Source organism: Pongo pygmaeus, chromosome 20 (genome assembly GCF_028885625.2).
Source record: "Pongo pygmaeus isolate AG05252 chromosome 20, NHGRI_mPonPyg2-v2.0_pri, whole genome shotgun sequence".
NCBI classification, from domain to species: Eukaryota; Metazoa; Chordata; class Mammalia; order Primates; family Hominidae; genus Pongo; species Pongo pygmaeus.
The window spans coordinates 12,809,700-12,826,982 of record NC_072393.2 but is presented as its reverse complement, the minus strand read 5'-3'; the positions used below and the strand labels follow the sequence as shown (position 1 = coordinate 12,826,982).

Here is a 17,283-nt window from a genome sequence, read left to right as displayed (position 1 = left end):
GGTGACAGAGTGAGACTGGGTCTCAAAATAAAAACAAAACTCTAATGTCACACTGTTACCAGTGGCTGGAGTAGAAACATGATATAATCCTATGAATCATCTGTCTTCTGGTGAGCCTGTGCCCCTGAGCCATGATGTTCTGTGCTATGATAAGAAAGACATTTGGTCTTTGTGTGTGGTTCCTAGTACAGAGTTCCTAAATCTCTTGGAATTTCATGGAGTCTCTCTTCTTGTAAATAAATGACTACTGGAAGGAATGCCTACCTAACTTCAGGGTGGGGATTGATGTCCCGAAAGACACCCAGTCTTGATCTTCCTCTATCCCTAGCCCCCAAAGTCGGGGGAGAGAAAAAGGGCTGGAGGTTTAGTGCTTGGACTCCCGACCTCAAGTGATCTGCCCACCTCTGCCTCCCAAAGTGCTGGGATTATAGGCATGAGCCAACCCGCCTGGCCTTTGACTGCTCACAGCTTTAAAACCTCATTCCTCAGTTTCCACTGTGTACCCCACATATGGATGTGGTAGGAAGAAAGCCTGGGTCACTCTCATTTGGTGCTGGCGACAGAGCCAATTCACATTAGCCTCCACCTGTATGCTTGAACTCACACTAGCCCACTCCCTAATGTCAGTAAAAATCCCCAGCCAGGCTCCTTTTCTTGCTCTCTGAAGCCATTTCACAAGTGCTTGAGAGTTACACAGCTTTGCCTGAGAGCTCAAGCATGTGAGTAATAAACCTTCATGAGAACAGGGGTTTTATAGAGGTCCAAGTTGGTGTGCTTTCTTTCCAATAACCTCCTAGACCCATGAAATGAGACAGAAAGGAAAAACTGAACCTATGATAAATATTACACAAACACGTTGAAATTAATACTAATGCAAAAGAATATTTTCATTCAGCCACCTGGATTTGCTTGGTTCTAATGGCCTGGGATCCTTCAGGGCAACATGACCAGTGACTTCTCGCTTTTCACAGACTTCCTGATCTCTCATGTTGTTTATGAAAAAGAAAAATACACAGTTTTTCATCCTCAGTGGAAGATGTGCAGCTTATAGTCTAAAGGGTGTATTCATTTATTAAAATCTCATCCAGATTTGACCCCAAGTTTCATGAAATGCTGAGTGATACGGTATGTAATAAGGTAGAAAATGAAATAGTTTTTCTCACAAGGAATTGATGATCTTACAATTTGTTTCATTTGTATAGCATTTCTCTCATATCTCCAAGATGGTCTTGGGTCTGCATTTAAAGAACAATAAGGTGGCTGGGCGCAGTGGCTTATACCTGTAATCCCAGCACTTTGGGAGGCCAAAGGGGGTGAATCAAGAGGTCGGGAGATCGAGACCATCCTGGCTAACATGGTGAAACCCCGTCTCTACTAAAAATACAAAAAATTAGCCGGGCGTGGTGGCACACGCCTGTAGTCCCAGCTACTCAGGAGGCTGGGGCAGAATAATCACTTGAACCTGGGAGGAGGAGGTTGCAGTGAACCAAGATCGCACCACTGCACTCCAGCCTGAGCGACAGAGCAAGACTCCATCTCAAAAAAAAAAACAATAAGGCTTCAAGTGATCACAGTTAAAATATAGAAATAATGGCCGGGCGCGGTGACTCATGCCTGTAATCCCAGAACTTTGGGAGGCCGAGGCGGGCGGATCACGAGGTCAGGAGATCGAAACCATCCTGGCTAACATGGTGAAACCCCGTCTCTACTAAAAATACAAAAAATTAGCCGGGTGTGGTGGCGGGCGCCTGTAGTCCCAGCTACTCGGGAGGCTGAGGCAGGAGAATGGTGTGAACCCAGGAGGCGGAGCTTTCAGTGAGCTGACATTGCGCCACTGCACTCCAGCCCGGGCGACAGAGCAAGACTCCGTTTCAAATATATATATATATACAGAGATAATTTTTGTATGTTCATGATAGTGTTAAATTTATGAGGAAGTGAGTGTGGAAAGAGTGAAGAGTTCTGACAACCAAGTTATACCACTAAACCGAGACTACAGGATTATATGGAATTTCTCAGGAATTCTGAGAATGGATCCTCACTACTGCGAATCTCTCCCCTCCTCCTAAACACACATGGGGGATGTTTTAGGACTCCATCTCCCTTGAGGATGTGGCTGTGAACTTCACCCTGGAGGAGTGGGCTTTGCTGGATCCTGGCCAGAGGAATATCTACAGAGATGTGATGCGGGCAACCTTCAAGAACCTGGCCTGTATAGGTAAGGGTGACATAATTTCTCTACTTAATTAAGGAGGGAACAGGTGTTTCTTACACAACAACTGTGTTCCAAGGTTTAAAATGTGGGAAGGGGACAGGCACGGTGGCTCACGCCTGTAATCCCAGCGCTTTGGGAGGCTGAGGAGGGCGGATTACGAGGTCAGGAGTCAGAGACCAGCCTGACCAACATGGTGAAACCCCGTCTCTACTAAAAATATAAAAAATTAGCCAGGCCTGGTGGCAGGTGCCTGTAATCCTGGCTACTCAGGAGGCTGAGGCAGGAGAATTGCTTGAACCCGGGAGGCCGAGGTTGCAGTGAGCTGAGACTGCACCACTGCACTCCAGCCTGGGCAACAGCGAGACTCTGTCTCAAAAAAAAAAAAAAAATTGTGGGAAGAGAATACTTTAGTAAGTAGACCAGACAGGGTCATAGCTAATCAATAGCTAATCATGGATCTTAGAGTGTTATAATTTTCTATAACTTCTAATAATTTATAGTGAGTTCTCTGGGCTTGTATTTTAGGGGAAAAATGGAAAGACCAGGATATTGAAGATGACCACAAAAACCAGGGAAAAAATCTAAGGTGAGTTGCATTCACGAATAATTATATAGCCCCTGAGAGAATCTTAGTATTTCATAAATTTCAAAAGCCAAGCAAGCAAAACAATAAGCAGAGTTTCAAGTTTATTCATTCTTAGAAAATTTTTACTGAAGGTGTTTCATTGAAACTGTCATGGGCAGCCAGGCGTGGTGGCTCATGTCTGTAATCCCAGCACTTTGGGAGGCTGAGGCTGGTGGATCATGAGATCAGGAGATCGAGACCATCCTGGCCAACATGATGAAACCCTGTCTCTACTAAAAATACAAAAAATTAGCCAGGCGTGGTGGCGCGCGCCTGTAGTCCCAGCTACTCGGGAGGCTGAGGCAGGAGAATCACTCAAACCTGGGAGGTGGAGGTTGCAGTGATCCAAGATCGATCCACTGCACTCCAGCCTGGTGACAGAGCGAGACTCCGTCTAAAACAAAAAAAAAGAAACTGTCATTGGCTGGGCAAGGTAGCGAACACCTCTAATCCCAGCCTTTGGTAGGTGAAGGCTGGGGAATTGCTTGAGGTCAGGAGTTCAACACCAGCCTGGTCAACATAGCGAAAACCTGTCTCTACAGAAAAAAAAAAAAAAAAAAAAAGCAATAGGTGTTCAGGGTGTGAAAATAAATCACTATGAAACAGCATTTAAAACTCCTGGCCGGGCACAGTGGCTCATGCCTGTAATCCCAGCACTTAGGGAGGCTGAGGCAAGCAGATCACCTGAGGTCAGGAGTTTGAGACCCCATCTCTACTAAAAAAAGATACAAAATTAGTGGGGCGTGGTGGTGCATGTCTGTAATCCCAGCTACTTGGGAGGCTGAGGCAGGAGAATCACTTGAACCCAGGAAGCGGAGGTTGCAGTGAGCTGAGATCACGCCACTGCACTCCAGCCTGGGCGACAGAGAGACTCCGTCTCAAAAAAAAAATACTAATTTTTTTTCTTGTCTATTTTGATAATAGCTATGGTCATGGCCTGTTCTAGAGTATTGAGTATATTAGCTTTCAAAACAATTTAGACAGGGCAGATAACATACAGTTTCTCTGAAAATATTTAAAATGTAATTCTGGTACTTGCTAATAAATATAAGATCATTAATACAAAACTATTAATAATATGGTACTCATTCTTTACAGAGGTCCTGTGGTTGAAGCACTCTGTGAAAATAAAGAAGATCGTCTGTGTGGAAAAAGCACTAGCCAGATTCCTGATCTTAATACGAACCTGGAAACTCCTACTGGATTAAAGCCATGTGACTGCAGTGTGTGTGGGGAAGTCTTCATGCATCAGGTCTCCCTTAATAGGCACATGAGATCTCACACTGAACAGAAACCAAATGAGTGTCACGAATATGGAGAGAAGCCACATAAATGTAAAGAATGTGGGAAAACCTTCACTCGCAGCTCCAGTATTCGAACCCACGAAAGAATTCACACTGGAGAGAAACCCTATGAATGTAAGGAATGTGGCAAAGCCTTCGCATTTCTCTTTTCCTTTCGAAACCATATAAGAATTCATACTGGAGAGACACCCTATGAATGTAAGGAATGTGGGAAGGCATTCAGATATCTTACTGCTCTTCGGCGCCATGAAAAAAATCACACTGGAGAGAAACCGTACAAATGTAAACAGTGTGGAAAAGCCTTTATATATTATCAGCCTTTTCTAACCCATGAAAGGACTCACACTGGAGAGAAACCTTATGAATGTAAGCAATGTGGGAAAGCCTTCAGTTGTCCCACGTACTTACGGAGTCATGAGAAAACTCACACTGGAGAGAAACCTTTTGCATGTAGGGAATGTGGGAGAGCCTTCTTTTCTCACTCAAGCCTTCGAAAACACGTGAAAACCCACACCGGAGTTCAACCTTATACATGTAAGAAATGTGGGGAAGCCTTCAAGTCATCTAGTTCCTGTGAAGTGCACGAAAGAACTCATTTTGGAGAAAAACCCTATGAATGTAAACAATGTGGTAAAGCCTTCAATTCTTCAAGTTACCTTCAGTTGCACGAAAGAGTTCACACTGGCGAGAAAACTTACGAATGTAAAGAATGTGGTAAAGCCTTTCTTTATTCCACTCACTTTCGAATCCATGAAAGAACCCATACTAGAGAGAAACCCTATGAATGCAAACAATGTGGTCGGGTCTTCATTTACTTCAGTCACCTTCGAAGGCACGAAAGAAGTCACACTGGAGTGAAACCATGTGAGTGTAAGCAGTGTGGCAAAGCTTTCACTTGTTTAAATTCCCTGAAAGTACACAAAAGAATTCATACTGGAGAAAGACCCTTTCAGTGTAGACAATGTGGTAAAGCCTTCAGTTACTCAAAGTCTTTGCACGTGCATGAAAGGACTCATACTAGACAGAAGCCCTAAGTAAACTGTGGTAATGCTGTCAGTTGTATTAGTTCCTTTTGGATGTATGAGAGTATTTACGCTGGAGAGAAATTCAAGGAATGTAAATGGTGTGATTAAGCCTTCAGTTTTCCTAATTCGCTTTCAAGACGTGACTCATGCGGCAATGAAATATTTAACAAATAGGGGAGGAACTTCCACTGTCCTGCGGGATTGCAAATATGTGAATGGACTCCATGGACAGAAACCCTATGAATGTACCGAGTGTGGGAAAGCCTTCACTTCACACAGTCTTTTAAAGACACCTGGGAATATATACTGGAGAGAAACTATAAAGAAAATTCTGTATCCGTCCCATCTTTTGTGGGGTTTGTTTTTTGTTTTTGTTTTTTTTGAGATGTAGTTTTGCTCTTGTTGCCCAGGCTGGAGTGCAGTGGTGCGATCTCGGCTCACCACAACCTCCGCCTCCCGGGTTCAAGCAATTCTCCTGCCACAGCCTCCCAAGAAGCTGGGATTACAGGCATGCGCCACCACACCTGGCTAATTTTGTAATTTTAGTAGAGTTGGGGTTTCTCCATGTTGGTCAGGCTGGTCTCGAACTCCCGACCTCAGGTGATCTGCCCGCCTCGGCCTCCCAAAGTGCTGGGATTACAGGCGTGAGCCACAGCACCCAACCTTTCCCCTCCCCCACCCCCCACCCCTGAGATGGAGTCTCACTCTCGCCCCATGCTGGAGTGCAGTGGTGTGATCCTGGCTCACTGCAACCTCTGCCTCCTGGGTTCAAGCAATTCTGCGTCAGCCTTCCAAGTAGCTGTGATTACAAGTGCCCACCACCATGCCCAGCTAATTTTTATATTTTTAGTAGAGACAGTGTTTCACCATGTTGACCAGGCTGATCTTAAACTCTTGACCTCAAATGATCCACCCACCTCGGCCTCCCAAAGTGTTCATTTTACTTTCTTTTCTTTCTTTTTTTTTTTTTTGAGATGGAGTCTCACTCTGTTGCCTAGGCTGGAGTCAAAATGGCGCAACCTCTTCCTCCCAGGTCAAAGCAATCCTCCTGCCTCAGGCCCCCTAGTAGCTGGGATTACAGGCACATGCCACCACGCCCAACTAATTTTTATATTTTTAGTAGAGACGGGGTTTCACCATGTTGGCCAAGCTGATCTTGAATTCCTGACCTCAGGTAATCCACCTGCCTTGGCCTCCCAAAATGCTGGGATTACAGGCGTGAGCCACCACACCCAGCCCCCAGTTCTTTTTTTTATTTATTTTTTTTTTTTGAGACGGAGTCTCGCTCTGTTGCCCAGGCTGGAGTGCAGTGGCGCGATCTCAGCTCACTGCAAGCTCCGCCTCCCGGGTTCATGGCACTCTCCTGCCTCAGCCTCCCGAGTAGCTGGGACTACAGGCGCCTGCCACCACGCCCGGCTTATTTTTTGTATTTTTAGTGGAGACGGGGTTTCACTGTGTTAGCCAGGATGGTCTTGATCTCCTGACCTCGTGATCCACCCTCCTCGGCCTCCCAAAGTACTGGGATTACAGGCGTGAGCCACCGCGCCTGGCCTCTAGTTCATTTCAAAACCATGAAACCACCCACACTGGAGAGCAGCCTTCTTAAATGTAAGCAATATGGGAACATCTTCAATTACATCTGCAACCATTGTGGAGATTCTTCGTAGGAAGAATTAAAGGAATGGGGAAGAAGGACTTGGGCCCCAGCAGGCCTTTTGTGGCATCCAATCAGAAGTTAGGAAACACCCTCTAGGGCAGTGCCTGCCCTCAGCTCACACACATGACTGGATAGAAGTGAGAAGACTCCCAGATTCTGCCTTTTAAGTTTCCATCAGTGTCCTCGGGTCAGACTGTGGGAATGCTGTGCTTCTAAAACAAAGGTTTGCATCTTACAGTTCTCCCCAAGTGGGATCTGCCTATGGACATCCTAATTCACAGACATGTCAGCATTGCATTATTCCCGGGCTGTTTTGAGGTCATCTCCAGCTCCATTTCCCATCTCAAACCTACACTTTGGATACTTACTGGGAAACATGTTTAAAAATTCACATCTAAATTTCTCTGTGGCAACCGCAGGTGGCTGTGAGGTGAGAGGCTGAAGAAGCAGAACCTGTGTCATGAGACACATGCCCCTTGACCACACAGCATCTATCTCCTGCAGTTACCAGCCCTGCACCAATCACCACAGTCAGAATAATCTCAAAACTGCTAGTGGAGTCACAGAGACACACTCTGCCATGTCTTAGCTGTAGGACACTCAAAATTCTTACCTCCCCTAACTTGCTTTCCCTGTTTTCTGGCACATTCTACCCTGAGATACTCAGCGGCATATGCACTGATGATGCTCTGGCCTTCTCACGTCAGTGCATGTCACGCGCATCCTGCTCCAGGACTGGTTTCCTAGTCTCCCACTAAGACTAGCACCTAGCTCTTTGGAAAAGGACCCACCCTGCAGAGCTCCAGCTCTGTTGTGTATGGGAGGTGCTGGTGTCAGGGTTCACAAGCCATGGAACTACCTTGCTTCACATCACAAGGCAAGGTGAACTCGACTCCCAATAAACTGCTTGTTGGAGCCACCGAATTCTCCCTTTTCTGAATTGCCATAGGCATGATAGGGGTCGGGTCTGTCCTTTGTTGGAGTCAGTCCCCCCTTTTCTTAGCAAGTCAGTATGTTTTAGAAGGGAGGTGGCAGCATTGAGGGAAAGCAGGTCAGCATCCACCCTCGTAACAACAGTCTCCCTGGGTCCCAGAAGTGATCTTTGTGTCGCTTGGAGACCTGTAGTCGGAACTCTTTAGGCCTCTGGTCTGCACCCTCCCCCAACAGCAGGGATGATGGGTCAGGTGGCAGCATCCAAAACCACGGTGAAGATACTAGGGTCTAGAGGCTGACGGGAGCAAGGTTTGCTGGCAGATGAGGCCTCAGTGGAAGTAATGGCTACTGTGGAGATGCAGTGGAGGACCTGGTGGCTGAGCCAGGAGATAACACACCTTTGCTTCTCTCACCAGGAACATTTATGGTAGTTTGAGGGGTTGGAACATTATTACTCAACCCATTTCAGGTCCTCATTTTCACATTCTTGGGCTGCCATGTTGTGCTTTTGTAGAGACATGATTATTGTACTGTGGGAGGTCAGGAAGTTCGAGATCCCTTCACTGTGAGAATGGGCTCAAGGAGCCATCTTTTGTGATAGGTGTTGGGGAACTAAGGGGTATCTCTGCTACAGGAATGGGAGTGAGAACATTCACTTTTTGAAGGACAAGTATATGTGGGTCTATGATGATGTTTTTGTAAAACCCATTTGTGTATGTGTCTGTGTGAGTCCTAATATTCAGTAAGTATTTTCCTCTGTATAATGCCCTCTAATAGGTGTAGTCAACAAAGCTGTGCTAATCTCTCTGTCCCCTTGATCCTGGCATTCTGGAAGACAAGAAAGCAAGCGAGAATATATAAGGCACTGTGGTGGTTATTCCTGAGGAGCCAGAGAAACCTGGAGAAGACATCAGAACACCTGGGGTCCTTCTGTTTGGGAGCATCTTTTAGTATCTGGGCTGTTACATCTGTGGGTTTGTGAATTTGTATCTGTCCACCTGTATGTACAGTGACAAAGTGTGTGATTTTTGTATATTTGTGTAGAGGGCTGTGTGTATATATATTTATATATATTTTTAAATATGGAACGCTTTTAGGTTTTTTTTTTTTGAGATGGATTCTCACTGTTGCCAGGCTGGAGTGCAGTGGCACAATCTCGGCTCACTGCAACCTCCACTTCTAGGGTTCAAGCGATTCTCCTGCCTCAGCCTCCCGAGTAGCTGGGACTATAGGCGCGTGCCACCACACCCAGCTAAATGTTTTTGTATTTTTAGTAGAGATGCGGTTTCACCATGTTGATGAGGATGGTCTCAATCTCCTGATCTTGTGATCCACCCACCTTGGTCTCCCAAAGTGCTGGGATTACAGCCATGAGCCACTGCGCCTGGCTGGTTTGTTGTTGGTTGGTTGGTTGGTTTGTTGGTTGGTTTTTTGAGACGGAATCTCGCTCTGTCACCAAGCTGGACTGCAGTGGCATGATCTCGGCTCACTGCAATCTGCACCTCCCAGGTTCAAGCAATTCTCCTGTTTCAGCCTCCTGAGTAGCTGGGATTACAGGCGTGTGCCACCACACCCAGCTAGTTTTTTTATTTTTATTCGAGATGGGGTTTCGCCATGTTGGCCAGGATATTCTCGATCTGATCTTGTGATCCACCCACCTCGGCCTCCCAAAGTGCTGGGATTAGAGGCTTGAGCCACCGGGCCCGGCTGGAATGCTTGTATTTTCTTGCCTGATGTCCCTGGGAGCACCCCCCTTAACACTGAATGTAGCTGGTGAGAGCAAATATCCTTGTTTCTGATATTAGATATTAAAAATATGGTTTTTCACCATCAAATATTTTATTGAGATTTTCATACATGCCTTGTACCAATTTGAGTAAATTCTATTCCTATTTTATTGTGGATTTTTAATCATAAATGGGTGTTGAATTATGTCATGCTTTTTTGCATCAATCGAGACTGTCATTTTTCCATCATTTCCTAATGTGGTGTATTCCACTGATCAATTTCCATATGGTGAACTATCCTTACATTCCCGGGATAAATCTCACTTGTTTATATTGCATAATGCTTTGAATATATTACTTTATATGCTTCACTGGCATTTATTTCAAGATTTTTGCATCAGTACTCAAAAGGGACAGGAATGCCATCTTCCTTGCTCTCAATTCATGTCACATTTGCTTGAGAGCCCTGCACTGTTCTCCCTGAGAACTCATTTTTGTAATAAGCCTTTTCATACTCTCGGTGTATATGTGCACCACATAGCCCTCAGTGTCAACATCCGAAGCACACCTTTTCAGGCAACCATAACAGTTGGCACTGTCAGCAGGATGTCTAGATGGTCACCATGCAATGGGTCAGCTTTCCCTTTCTCTCAGGTGCTAACCTGCTCTGCTACCTGGTGGCCAGCATGCTCTTTGAGCTGCTGCTGCTTGCTGCTCTGTGTTCCATTGTTGAGGCCGAACAAAGTTGTGTTCCAGATTTAGCCAACCAAAGATGGCAGTTTCTATAAGTCTTTGGCATTTAGGAGCAGGAGTATTGGACTTGGGCCCTCCTTAAAATGGTCTGGGGCTAGGAGTTTTCACTTTGCCTTTCTATGTAGAATGAAGCTGGGACTGATGCTTGGCCTTGTCCTATAGGTCTGGTGGTGGGGGCTGGTGGTGAGATTTTATCTTGTGCATGTTGGGGCCCCATTAGTGGTCATTCCTGAAAGAGCAGTCATTTGAAAATGAGAAAGAGCCAGGTGTCGTGGCAGTGGCTCACGCTTGTAATCCCACTACTTTGGGAGGCCAAGGCAGACAGATCACCTGAGATCAGAAGTTTGAGACCAGCCTGCCCGTTATGGTGAAACCCATCTCTACTAAAAATACAAACATTAGCTTGGCATAGTGGTGGACGCCTGTAATTCCAGCTACTCGGGAGGCTGAGGCAGTAGAATCTCTTGAACCTGGGAGGCGGAGGTTGCAGTGAGCCGAGATCGCACCGCTGCACTCCAGCCTGGGCGACAGAGTAAGACTCCGTCTCAAAAAAAAAAAAAAAAAAAAAAAAGTGAGAAGGCTGGGCATGGTGGCTTACACCTGTAATCGCAGCTACTCAGGAGGCTGAGGCAGGAGTATCACTTGAACCTGGGAGGTGGAGGTTGCAGTGAGCTAAGATTGCCCTACTGCACGTCAACCTGGGCAGCAGAGTGAGACTACATCTCAAAAAAAGAAAAAATGAGAAAGAAGAGAAGGTGGGGAAGCTACCATTAGATGGTGTCCTGAAGTTCACACTCAGCTGGACCTTTAAGTACCTCTGCTGCTGCTGCCGCCCATGCCTCCATCTCAACAGAGACCCTGATCCTCTGGGTTATAAGGGACAACTCCTGTGGCATTCCTGTAGCTCAACAAACTATTCAAACCTGAATAAATCCCAGTATTGTTAAATTATGTAAAGCATCTGTTGTCATCCAGGAAATTCCTGCTAGGGTTTCAACGTCTTCTCCATAGTTCATTGAAATATGGTCTGGTGTAGTGGTTTTAGGCCTAATGGGAGGTGTTTAAGTCATAGGGTAGATCCCTCATGAAAGACTTCGTGCTCTTCTCATTAGTAAAATCTTGTTCAGGCTGCATCTGGGGAGGGTTTCACCTGCCTACATTTGCAGCAGAAAGCAGAAGGGGAGCTAGCGTGTGCAGAGATGACGTGGTGAGACAGGAAGTAAGAGGACATCAAGGAAGACAGACCCTTTAATAACCTACTCTCGTGGGAACCATTCCTGCGAAAGCAATAACAGAAGGGCGTTAATCTATCGTGATAGAGTTGCCTTTTTGACCCAAACACCTGCCACCTGGCCGCTCCTCTCAAAACAGCTGCTTTGGAGATCAGATGTCAACGTGGGGCCGGGCATAGTAGCTCATGCCTGTAATCCCAGTGCTTTAGGACACAAGGTGGGAGCATTACTTGACCCCAGGAAGTTGAGACCAGCCTGGTCAGCATAGCTAGGCCCCATTTAATTAATTAATTAATTAATTTATATATGGAGTCTCCCTGTTGCCCAGGCTGGAGTTCAGTGGTGTGATCTCGGCTCACTGCAACCTCCACCTCCCGTGTTAAAATATTTAATTTTAACATCTCTGTAATGCACTAACTGACAATCCTTCATGGGATTAATCAATCCCAGGAATCAGTTATATCTAGGAATCCCAGTAAATGTAAGAAGGTACACTCTATAATTTATTTATTTATTTATTTTGAGACAGAGTCTTGCTCTGTGGCCCAGGCAGGAGTGCTGAGACAGAGTCTCACTCTGTCGCCCAGGCTGGAGTGCAGTGGCACGATCTCAGCTCACTGCAACCTCCACCTCCCGAGTTCAAGCTATTCTCCTGCCTCAGCCTCCCAAGTAGCTGGGACTACAGGTGCGTGCCGCCACACCTGGCTAATTTTTTGTATTTTTAGTATTTGTAATTTTTTGTATTTTTAGATGGGGTTTCACCATGTTGGTCAGGCTGGTCTCGATCTCCTGACCTTGTGATCCACCAGCCTTGGCCTCCCAAAGTGCTGGGATTACAGGAGTGAACCACCTCACCTGGCCTGACTTGAGCTCCCAATAGCTTGCAGGTAAGAGTTTTTTGGGTTTTTTGTTTTGTTTTTCTGAGACGGAATCTTGCTCTGTCACCCAGGCTGGAGTGCAATGGCGCAATCTCAGCTCACTGCAACCTCTGCCTCCTGGGTTTAAGCAATTCTCCTGCCTCAGCCTCCCCCCTGCCGCCCCCAAGTAGCTGGGATTACAGGCACGTGCCACCACGCCTGGCTAATTTTTTGTATTTTTAGTAGAGACGGAGTTTCACCATGTTGGCCAGGCTGGTCTTGAACTCCTGACCTCGGGTGATCTGCCCACATTGGCCTCCCAAAGTGCTGGGATTATAGGGGTAAGCCACCGCACCTGGCCGCAGGTAAGAGTTTTTAAAGGCAGGAGTATTGTAAAGACAGCAGGGGAAACACAGACACACACAGAAAAGACGGGTAAATTTCAGGAAAGCAGAGGCTACAGGCAAAAATCATAAGTCAGTACATGGAAGTTACACAGTGGTATAAAGCTTAAAAGGATGGAATATCTTGAAGTGGGGCTCATAAGTCACAGGTAGATTCAAAGATCACATTTGCAATTGATTAAGGAAGAGAGAAGTAAACCGGGCGCCGTGGCTCACGCCTGTAATCCCAGCACTTTGGGAAGTCGAGGCAGGCGGATCACCTGAGGTCAGGAGTTCGAGACCAACCTGACCAACATGGTGAAAACCGGTCTCTACTAAAAATACAAAAATTAGCCAGGTGTGGTGGTGGGCGCCTGTAATCCCAGCTACTCGGGAGGCTGAGACATGAGAATAGCTTGAACCCGGGAGGCGGAGGTTGCAGTGAACCCAGATCACGCCATTGCACTCTAGCCTGGGCAACAGAGCGGGATTCCATCTCAAAAACAAACAAAAAAAAAGGAAGAGAGAAGTTTTGTTTAAAAATTTAAGCTAGGCTGGGAAAGTGGCTCACGCCTGTAATCCCAGCTGCTTGGGAGACTGAGGCAGGAGAATCGCTTGAACTCGGAAGGTAGAGGTTGCAGTGAGTTGAGATCACGCCATTGCACTCCAGCCTGGGCAACAAGAGTGAATCTCCATTTCAAAAAAAAAAAAAAATTTAAGTTAGGTGCGGTGGCTCGTGCCTGTAATGCCAGCACTTTGGGAGGCCTAGGCAAGAGGATCGCTTGAGGCCAGGATTTCAAGACCAGCCTAGGCAACATAGCAAGACTTCATCTCTGAGAAAAATGAGGTCATAAGATTAAAAAAAAGAAAAATCGGTGAGAGACCACCAAACAGGCTTTGTGTGAGCAATAAAGCTGTTTATTTCACCTGGGTGCAGGCAGGCTGAATCCAAAAAGAGTCAGTGAAGAGAGATAGGGGTGGGGCTGTTTTATAGGATTTGGGTAGGTAGTGGAAAATTACGGTCAAAGGGGGTTGTTCTCTGGTGGGCAGGGGTGGGGGGTCACCAGGTGCTCAGTGGGGGAGCTTCTGAGCCAAGAGAAGGAATTTCTGAGCCAGGAGAAGGAATTTCACAAGGTAATGTCAGTTAAGGCAGGAACCAGCCATTTTCACTTCTTTTGTGATTCTTCACTTGCTTCAGGCCATCTGGATGTATTCGTGCAGGTTTGGGCTCAGAGGCCTGACAGGGGTCAGTAGAAAAATAACTGGTTACAGGGAGTGACTTTATCTAATCCCCCAAGGAAGAAACAGAACAAAGGTCAAGTTTAGTCTTCACTTCTTCCTTATCTAGGAGTCTGTGCCAGTGAATGGATCTGTTCAGCGGGGGTCTTCAGTGGGGTTCCAAGCCTCTGAAAGACAACTCCGGGACATATGTTAAGATGTTATCCTGCCGGGCGCGGTGGCTCACGCCTGTAATCTCAGCACTTTGGGAGGCCGAGGTGGGCGGATCACAAGGTCAGAAGATCGAGACCATCCTGGCGAACACAGTGAAACCCCGTCTCTACTAAAAATACAAAAAATTAGCTGGGCATGGTGGTGGGTGCCTGTAGTCCCAGCTACTCGGGAGGCTGAGGCAGGAGAATGGCGTGAACCCGGGAGGCAGAGCTTGCAATGAGCCGAGATAGTGCCACTGCACTCTGGCCTGGGTGAAAGAGCAAGACTCCCTCCCAAAAAAAAAAATAAATAGAAAAGATGTTATCCTTAGTTTACATAGGGAAAGCAAACATCTCTGGGCCTCTAACCTCCTGAGCTATTATTTTAGGTCTATTACCTTCTTGTTTAACAAGTTACTTAATTTGCTTCTCATGGCTTCACTAGGTGCCTAGAATTTCCTTTAAACAAACTCAGGATTTTTCTTTATTTCCATGCTTGGGGTCCACAGGCCGCTAATAAAAGGTGTCCCTACTGTCTTCACACCACAGCAATCTTCTTCCTGTTTCTTGTCATATAACCCCTAAAATTTTTTGAGTCTCAAAAGTGGTAAGTGACATTTTGTATGCTAATGAGTTGACTGATGGCTTGGGCCTGCTGGATAGCCTCAGGATGGGGGCAGGTAGCAAGGGAACTAACCATGTGATTATAGGATTGGAACTTTCAGCTCCATTCCTTTGGACCTCCAGAGTGGGGAGATGGACTGAACGTTAAGTTGATAATCAATGGGCAATAATGTAATCAGTCATGACCACGTAATGATGACTCCATTCAACTCAAAAGGCCTGGGTTCAGGAGCTTCTGGGGAGCTGAACATGTGGAGGTTCCTGAAGGGTGTCACACCTAGAGTCATACATCTCTTCCATCCAGCTGTTCACCTGTATCTTTTGTAATATTCTTTGTAATAAGTGGGTAAACAAAATTGGGCACAGTGGCATGAGGCTGAGGCAGGAGGATCGCTTGAGCCCAGGAGTTCAAGACCACTCTGGGCAACAAGGCAAGACCCCGTCTCAGAAAAAAAAAGGGGGTACATTAAACTAATGTGTTTCTCTGAGTTTTCTGAGCTGTTCTAGCAAATCGGACTAGTCAGGGTTCTCTAGAGGGAAAGACTAGTAGGATATCTGTATATATGAAAGGGAGTTTATTAGAATTGACTCACAGAATCACAAGGTAAAGTCCCACGATAGTCTATAGGTTGAGGAGCAAGGAAGCCAGCGGTGGATCAGTCTAAATCCCAAAACCTCAAAAGTTAGGGAAGCCGACAGTGTAGCCTTCGGTCTGTGGCCAAAGGCCCGAGAGACCCTGGCAAATCACTGCTGTACGTCCAAGAATCCAAAAGCTGAAGAATTTGAAGTCTGATGTTTGAGGGCAGGAAGCATCCAGCACAGGAGAAAGAGAAAGATGAAGACGGGAAGACTCAACAAGTCAGCTCCTTGCATTTTCTTCTGCCTGCTTTATTCTAGCCACGCTGGCAGCTGATTAGATGGTGCCCACCCAAACTGAGGGTGGGTCTGCCTCTCCCAGTCCGCTGACTTAAATGTTAATCTCCTTTGGCAACACCCTCACAGACACACCCAGGGACAATATTTTGCATCCTTCAATCACGTTGACACTCAAGTATCACACTAATCAAACTCAAGGAAGGGGTTTTCGGAACCCCAATGTTTAAGCCGGTCGGTCAGAAGTTCTAGAGGCCCTGGCTTGTGACTGGCATCTAAGATGAGGGACAGTCTTGAGGAACATTGTCCTTAATCTTTGGGATGTGATGCTATCTCCAGATAGATAGTATTGGAATTGAATAGAATTTGAGGATATCTAGCTGGTGTCGGCTGGAGAATCCTCTGCAGAATCGCTTGCTGGGTGTGTATGGAAAACCCTAACACTCAGAGGTATTGTGTTGATTTGTTTTTCTCTATATTCTCACAACATCCCAAGTTCATAGATTAGACTACTTAATATTGTGAAATTATCCAATTGTAAATCACTACTCAAAGTGATGCACAGATTCAATGCAATTCATAACAAATTCAATGGCTTTTTTTTTTTGCAAAAATAGAAAAAGGAATCTCAAAATGTATATGAAACTTCCAAGGATCTCAAATATCCAAAACAATCTTGAAAAACAAGAACAAAGCTAGAGGCCTCACAATTCCTATGTTCAAAACATAGTACCAGCCAGTTACAGTGTCTCACGCCTGTAATCCTAGCTCCTCAGGAGGCCTTGGTGGGAGGATCACTTGAAGCCAGGATTTCGAGACCACCCTGGCCAAGACAGAGAACCCCCATCTCTACCAAAAATACAAAAATTAGCCGGGCATGGTGCCGCACGCCTGTAATCCCAGGTACTTGGGAAGCTGAGGCAGTACAATCGCTTGAACCTGGGAGGCAGAGGTTGCAGTGAGCCAAGATCCGGCCACTGCACTCCAGCCTGGGTGACAGAGTGAGACTGTCTCAAAAAAACCCAGCCAAAACAAAAAACATAGTACTAAGTGTGACCTTGTGGAAGGTCAAAGAATAAAAACCTCTGCTTATTATGAGTGTTTTGAGAAAGCCAGTCAAAGCTTTGACAGAAAAATATCCAGGAAGGCTTCATCAGAGAGTCCTTCACCACCATGACAGTGCTCCTGCACATTCCTTTTGTCGAACAAAAACAATTTTGTGAGAGTTTTATTGCAAAATCATTAGGCATCCACCGTACCATCCTGATGTGGCTCCTCCTCCCCGCTCCAATTTTTTTTTTTTTTTTTTTTTGAGACGGAGTCTTGCTCGGTCGCCCAGGCTGGAGTGCAGTGGCACGATCTCGGCTCACTGCAAGCTCCACCTCCCGGGTTCATACCATTCTTCTGCCTCAGCCTCCCGAGTAGCTGGGACTACAGGCGCCCGCCACCACCCCTGGCTAATTTTGTATTTTTAGTAGAGACGGGGTTTCACCATGTTAGCCAGGATGGTCTCCATCTCCTGACCTCATGATCCACCCGCCTCGGCCTCCCAAAGTGCTAGGATTACAGGCGTGAGCCACTGTGCCTGGCCTCCCTGCTCCAACTTTTTCTGGGAGGCAGGATCTCACTTTGTTTCCCAGGCTGG

The 17,283-nt window shown here is 46.2% G+C and overlaps 1 protein-coding gene across 3 annotated transcripts in view; it reads left to right on the top strand.

The window, feature by feature from the left end:
* Positions 1-5,498, top strand: part of ZNF490 (zinc finger protein 490) — a 31,216-nt gene extending 25,718 nt beyond the window's left edge. For all 3 annotated transcript variants that reach the window (XM_054464102.2, XM_054464103.2, XM_063657900.1), the window contains 3 exons: positions 2,092-2,218; positions 2,741-2,801; positions 3,939-5,498. In XM_054464102.2, the coding sequence (XP_054320077.1) occupies positions 2,092-2,218; positions 2,741-2,801; positions 3,939-5,178 (1,428 nt within the window). In that variant the 3' untranslated portion in view covers positions 5,179-5,498. The remainder of the gene's footprint in view (positions 1-2,091; positions 2,219-2,740; positions 2,802-3,938) is intronic.
* The last annotated feature ends 11,785 nt before the right edge of the window (positions 5,499-17,283 follow it).